This window comes from Acanthisitta chloris, unplaced genomic scaffold (genome assembly GCF_000695815.1).
Source record: "Acanthisitta chloris isolate BGI_N310 unplaced genomic scaffold, ASM69581v1 scaffold38268, whole genome shotgun sequence".
In the NCBI taxonomy this organism is placed as follows: Eukaryota; Metazoa; Chordata; class Aves; order Passeriformes; family Acanthisittidae; genus Acanthisitta; species Acanthisitta chloris.
Window position 1 is genome coordinate 418 of NW_008687130.1, and position 6749 is coordinate 7166.

At 50.2% G+C, this 6749-nt stretch overlaps 1 protein-coding gene across 1 annotated transcript in view; it reads right to left on the reverse strand.

The window, feature by feature from the left end:
• Window positions 1-6749, reverse strand: part of LOC103807731 (proprotein convertase subtilisin/kexin type 6-like) — a gene marked incomplete at both ends in the record, with an annotated part of 9712 nt that overhangs the window by 340 nt on the left and 2623 nt on the right. The window contains 4 exons of the mRNA XM_009080477.1: window positions 2935-3023; window positions 3670-3746; window positions 4293-4436; window positions 5036-5146. Of these exons, the coding sequence (XP_009078725.1) occupies window positions 2935-3023; window positions 3670-3746; window positions 4293-4436; window positions 5036-5146 (421 nt within the window). The remainder of the gene's footprint in view (window positions 1-2934; window positions 3024-3669; window positions 3747-4292; window positions 4437-5035; window positions 5147-6749) is intronic.

A 6749-nucleotide genomic window follows, 5' to 3' on the forward strand; every position in this document is an offset into this window, starting at 1 on the left:
CGAGCCTGGCAGCAGGATGCTGGGGAGCTATTTGGGAAGTTTTCTGTGCTGCTGGCAAGTGATGGAGAGAGGGGGTTAAAATTCCCTTCCCCTCCATTGTTGGGATGGGTGATGGGAGTGGGACCGCACTCCCCAGTGGAAAAATCCCCCCACTAACAACCTTTCCCCCCCATTAATTAATTAGCTAATGCATTTCTCCACCTGGAAGATCATGGTGTTTCCTGATGCCCCCCCCAGCTTCAGGCACATGGGTGGGATGAAGCCACTCCCCTTGAGTGGGGATGACTATGACAGTCCCCAAAGGCCATCACTGCTCGACTGATGCCAGTGGTTTTCCGGAGGTGGAGAAGCCCCAGGCTGGAGTTTTCATGGCCAAAATCAGAGCCAATACCCCAACCCACAGTGGGACAACAATGCCACCTGGGATAACCTCACTTCCAGATGGGATGCTTGGAGGCAGAGCCCACCAGTTGCAGTGGGACAGGCTGGGGATTGCAACTCACCCCCAGGCTCCAACTGCTGTAATATGTATGAGAGGACAATGCTCTCTGCTCTCTGTCACCTTTTCACTGCTGGATTTCCCCTCTGCATAGCAAGCAAAGGGTGGCCCAGAAACAGCCCTTGCAAGAAGAGAGATGCTGGAAATTTCAGCATCATATTTGGTCAGCCAGGGAGAGTCGAGTTTATAAAAATGCATTTCCCCTTCCACGTGTATTTTGTCTTAAAGCAAACAAACGCAGGCAGATGTCATTCCAGCTGCAGCTGCACTCTGGACACCAGTCAACTCAAATATCTTTCTGATGCTGTCCCTGACCGGCCAAAACCAAGCTTAGAAATGTAAAACCAGGGAGCAGAGCAATTCCCAAAAAACTCCTCTTTGTCAACAAGAAAATGCCAGGAGAAGGGGCAAAAAGCCGTCTGGTGTCTGAGCTGTGCTCAGCTGTTGTGCAGCAAGCAAAACCAGCTGAGGGATGGGGTTTGTGCTTGCTAAACGAGAGCATGTACTTCAGCAAGCCCAAAATCAGCCCAAAGTCAACCCAAATCCAGCCTATAGACAACCCAAAGTCAACCACCCACAATGTGGGATATCCCCCCTGGCGAAATAACGGGGAGCAGGAGGGAGCAGGGATGGATGCAGCAAAGTAAATGAGCTCTGTGCCACACAAGGAGCAATACCGACCTCCAAAGTGAGTGTTCGAGGAGAAGGGAGAAGAGGAGGAGGAATGGCAGGAGCCCTTTCCTTGAGCAGTGATGTGTTTTGCCCAGAGCAAATGAAAAGCAACGCAAGAGCACTGAAGAGCAGCCAGTAAAATTGGATGGGAGCTCTCAGAGTGTGACAAATAGGCTTCCCCAACAAGTTGTGCTCATTAATTGCTGCTTTATTTGTGTAATCCATCTAAAATCACTCTCACTGCAGCTATAGCGTATTTTCCTCCAAGATCCCAAACCTGATACTGCTCAGACTCTATTTTTCCCCTTTGCCTGTTGACGTTGTGGGAAGCCCCAGGCCCCCAGCCCTCTGCCAGGTGCCTTGTCTCACTCAACACCTCCCCGGCACACCCCCGAGGCAAGGCACTCGTTAAAGGGAGCAAATTAAAATGAGACCCATAGGTCGTCATAAAGTCAACAAGTAACGCTCGTCTCCACAGCTGCTGCAGAGAAATGGGCTTGAAAAGGAGCACGAAAGGAATGGTTTGATCATGCAGGATGTAAAACTGCCCTAAACCCTACCAGGGGCTTTGCCTTGCTCTGCTGCTGCTTGGTGTGTGCTTGGAAATAGATTCTCTTAAGAGGCGAGAAGCCTCTAAGAAGAAAGAAGCCATCACACTTGCAGGGAGCAAAGGGGGTGGGATGGGATGACATGCCACAGACTTTACAGCCATTACTAGTCCTCCATTCACCCTCCCTGGCATGATTTCTTCCCTCTGGGGATTTTCCCAGCACAGGCAACTGCTGAATGTGCTTGGCCAGGAGCAGGATCCCTGTGGGTGCTGCTCCTATGCAGACACAACCCTAACACAAAAGCAGTTTTCTGCACAGCCAAGATGAACAAGCCAAGAGAAGGAATTAAGCCTCAAATCCACCCATGGGCACTTGGGTCTGTGCTCACAACAGTGACATCTACCTGCACTGGGGGTAGGAGGGCTGCAATAAAAGCCTCTCTTCTGTTCCAGCCATGCCAAGGATGAGGACAAGGACCCAGCTCCAGCCATTTCTCCCACCAGCCATGTAGATAGAACATTGCACTCCCACCCCAACTAAGACCTCATCTCCCCAGAGGTTCTATACCAGCCTGGGTTGGCCAGAGCAGTTCCAGCTCAAACCAGCTTAGCTAATACACATGAACTCAGCGATGCTAATTACCACCAGGATCCAGTTTGATGATAAAGATTCATTTGCTTTCTGTACATCACGTTGTTTGAGGGACTGTGCAAAAGTTGCCCCCTATACACAGCCCCAGCCTCCCACCTCCTTGGTGTTTTTCCTATGAGGGTATTTTGGGAGTGTCTCCAGAGTGGCTGCTCGGAGTGGCTCCTCTGAAGACACTGACCCCACAAACGAGAGACTTCAGCTCGACCATCACCACCGACCATAGCAAATGCAGCCACCCCAAGGACAGACACCCCAAGAGCAGCTGTGGGCTTTTGGAGTGAAACCACCACATCCACAATCCACAGGATGAGAGATGCACTCTCACAGCAAGGATGCAGCCCAAGCAGAAGATTTCCACCCCAAAAATACATAGATTCAAGGTCTCCTGCACCCCACATCACCCATTCTCCTCTAATGCCCCTGGGGTTCCCTGCAGCCAAGTCACCCAGGAGGACACTCTCTCCAGGCAGTATCTGGGGGAGCAGTATCCCACCACCCACCCCAAGAGCCCATCAGGTGGCCACAGTCCCTTGGGGAAGGCCACAGGGGCACCAGCCTCACCTCCAATGCGGGCGTTGTAGGCGATGCCCACGATGCAGTACGAGTTGTTTGCTGCCGCCGCCACTTCCCCTGCGCAGCGAGTGCCATGCCTGCAAAGAGAAATCCCCATCAGCTGATGTCCAGGGCCAAAGATCCCCCAGTCACTCCCCACCCAGCACTCAGAAACCAGCTCCAAGGCTGGAATGGTGGAAGAAAGTGCCCCAGGAGATGGAGAGCCCTTATTCAAAACTCATGGCAAGGCAGCAAGGGCTGAATGGTGAAGGAAACTAATGAAGAGAGTGATTTGCTGTTTGCATTTTACACCTTGATGCAACTTGCTCTGTGCAGTTTGTACCTAAATGCAATTTCCTCTTTGCATCTTGCATATCAACACAATCTGCTGTTTGCATTCCTGTTTCTTTACCACACATATCCATCCCACCTTAAATGAAGACAAAAAGCACATCCAAGCTTTGCCATCTCAGCCACCCATCCTGGCTCATGTGGCTTAATCCCCAACCAGGGCAAGGAACCCCCTGGTGATGTCACTGGATGCAATTAGCATGGTTGGCACTGGCTGAATTTGCATTAAACATAACGACTCTGTGCAAAGCCCTCTTTGCAGCCTCCTCTGCAGCACTGGGGATGTGGAAAGGTCATGGACCTGGAAGACATCCCAGGGGGACCCTCAGCCCTGAGGACCCTACAGACCCCAGCCGTGTAGACCCAGGCTAAATGGCAAATAGCATCACGTACTTATTCTCATTGCTGGCATCGTAGCGTGGAGTCGGGTCATGGTCATTCCCGTTGACATCATAGCTTGCAAGAGGGTCCTGGAAATATGTTGCCACCATTAGAGTTAACTTACCAGGTGGTTGTGGTGGCCAACAGCCAAAGTGATGGCCAATGGAGCCAAGCAGGGCCGAAAATAATTTTCCCCTTAGTTTCTGACTGTTGCTCGAGATAAAGTTTTAGGCTGAAGTCATGCATGCTTCCCTGGGAAATATCCTGCTACCTCAGGGACTGCTCCTCTGAACCCTCAGTCCTGCGGGGTCCAGCACCACCCTCCTCCCCATTGTGGCCATGTGGGGTTTCAGCTGGGGCTGAGCAGGTTCATGCAGATTTTTGGCTCTGCCCTGGTGAGTGGAGGGAGGAGGCTTCTTCCCAGGCAGCTGCAAAGGGAGTTTCCCCCAAACTTTCTTATCTAAAAACCTCATTTCCTTCTTACAAACATCTCAAACTTTCTTAAAAAAAAACTTTTCCTCTAAATATGCCAATGCACAGACTTCAGCTGTGTTTATACACTGAAATTCTCCATAATTCATGGTGAGGATCAGTCCCAGCCCATCCACCCCCAGCCCATCCACCCCAAGGCTCACATAATTCTGCAGGAGGTCAGGGTGGTTCCTCTCTATGCCGTCATCAAGGATGGTAACCACCACATTCTTGCCAGTGTAGCCCCTCTGCCAGGCTGCCAGGATGTTCATCTCCGACCTGCACCGACTGTTTTTATCACCACAGTGCTACAGAGGGAAACACAGCTGCAAAAGGGCTGCAACCCCATTCCAGCCCATCTAAGCAAACAGCCAGGCTGGGAGCACATTTAATCAACCAGAAAATATATTTACAACCCACCCCCTGCCATATAACTGGTAGATTTGTTATAACTTTACTCCACTGATCAAACCCATCCAGCAGCAGTTAATCCAGGCAATGCTATCTCCCTATTATTCTTTTCCCCTTCCATTTCAAATACTGTGGGCTCTTGGGGTTTGAAGTGCTCGTTTTCTTTCCGCCCTTAATTTTCAATGAATTTCCCTGTCAAATACAGATCGATGAAGCAGGCAGGAGAAAAATGATATTGCAAATAGATGGTTGCACCTCTGGGATGGGTAAAAATGCAGTGGTGCTGCTTCCAGGCCTTTTCAGCGACGACCATGACGAGAGGCTGCTAACAAGGGTGAAACACTTCAAACTAGACTCTCAGTGTATTAATCCACAGTTTTAAAATCCTGCTGCCAAGAACATTTCCTGATACTAAGGTTATTTCATTACTGGTTGGGCTAAGCATTTGCTTCAAAATAAATGACCCCCCGTAAATGAGTGGTGGGGAGATACCCACCAGGTACCACATGTTGGGCCACACTGGGTCGTTGAAGGGCAGGGCATGTGGCTCTCCCCGGACCTGCCTCTTCACCCGCCGCTTCACCTCCTGCTGCTGCAGCCAGTCCACCTGAAAGCACAGACATGGGTCAGCATCACCCATGGGCACAGAGCCTGGCACTGCCCACTGAAATGGGATGTGAGATGCAGAAGCAATGCCAACCACAGCCTGGATCCATCCCAGCATCACCCCATGCTCTGGGAAACCCCAATCTCCTTGGCCAGAGCTGCTGTAGAGGTAGCAGCTCCATTTGGAAGGAGAAAGGATGGATGGACAGACAGACAGGGCGAGCTCAGCTATTTGTGGTCTCTGAGCCAGGGACCAGATTCCTCTCCCGGTGCAGCAAAACCCTCGAGCATAAATAACATTGCCTGCGAGCGCGAGCCTAAACCCCCTGGCTTAAGGAAGCACAGAAGCACACGCTGGAGTCCTGCTGCAGACAGACCACATATTTCAGTGTTTAGTCAAATTGTTGGAAAGTACTCAGGTGCTTGGCTTAGTTTTTGGGCTGATCCTTCCTGCTGGCTGGAAGACAGCAGCTCAGCCCCAAGACTTCACCACCTGGCTCTGGGGCTGCTCATGCTTCAAGCTCCTTCCTCCTGATAAAATAAAATCAGGGGTTTTACCCGAGCACAACATGTTTCCCAAAATGTGGTGACCACACATGGCTGTGGCAGGTCTCAGGGGACGTGGTTGGCTCCAGAGAAGCATTTTTGACACTGGCTGCGGGCGAGGTGGCCTTGGGGCCGATTGCTCTGACATTTGTTTGCTTTTCAGCAGGGCATGACATGCAAAGAGATCAAACGGGAAGTGAGATGGGAAAGGATAGGATTGGGAAACACCAGTGTTTGCCCACACTGCTGCAGGGAGAACTGCCTAAGGTGTTGGTTTGGGAGCAGTCACACATCCCCAGCAAGCATTAACCCCCCCCAAGACCCTTTATTGCCCACACAAAGGACTTTCCTGCCTTCAGCATAGAGCTTAGTGAAAAAAAGGTTGTAAAAATAATAGACCAAATCTTTACAGGTGTACATTTGTGGCGGAGAAGGGAGGCACCAGCTGATGAGCTCAGCACATCTCTCCTTGCTGGACATTTCCTTCCTGATGGCTCCAGGTTGTTTGGGAGCTGCTCACGGAGATGTCTCTATTGTTGTGACTAAGGTTTAGTAACAAAAAGCATCAAAATCCAAAATACAACTTTTTGGGGGCTCATTTATGTAAAACTGTCAGCTGAACCGAGTTCTCGCACAGTTTATAGCTTTGTGCCTTGGATGGAGGTGGATAGGGAGCTGTGCACATCAGAAACCCGACAGCTTCCAGCCTAGAGCTTGGTTTTAAACATATATTTTAAAGGGAAAAAAACCACTGTTGAAAGGAAAAAATATATATATTTCATAGAAAAATGAGTTTCCACACTGCCTTGGCTGACGACAGTGCAGCGCTTTGCTTATACAGTGATGGATTTAAGCACTAGAAGCAAAAATACAACTTCATGGTCTAGTTAAAAAAAACCCTAAAAATACATTAAACAGAGGTTATAGCCCAAATAACAGGCTTTTTTTCCTTAAAGCACCACTCCCTGGCAGCATTACCATGGGTCTCACTGCCCAAGGCTGTCTACTGCCTTTCCCTGCAGTTTTGCTGGATGCAGGAATGATGGGAAGACGTGGGG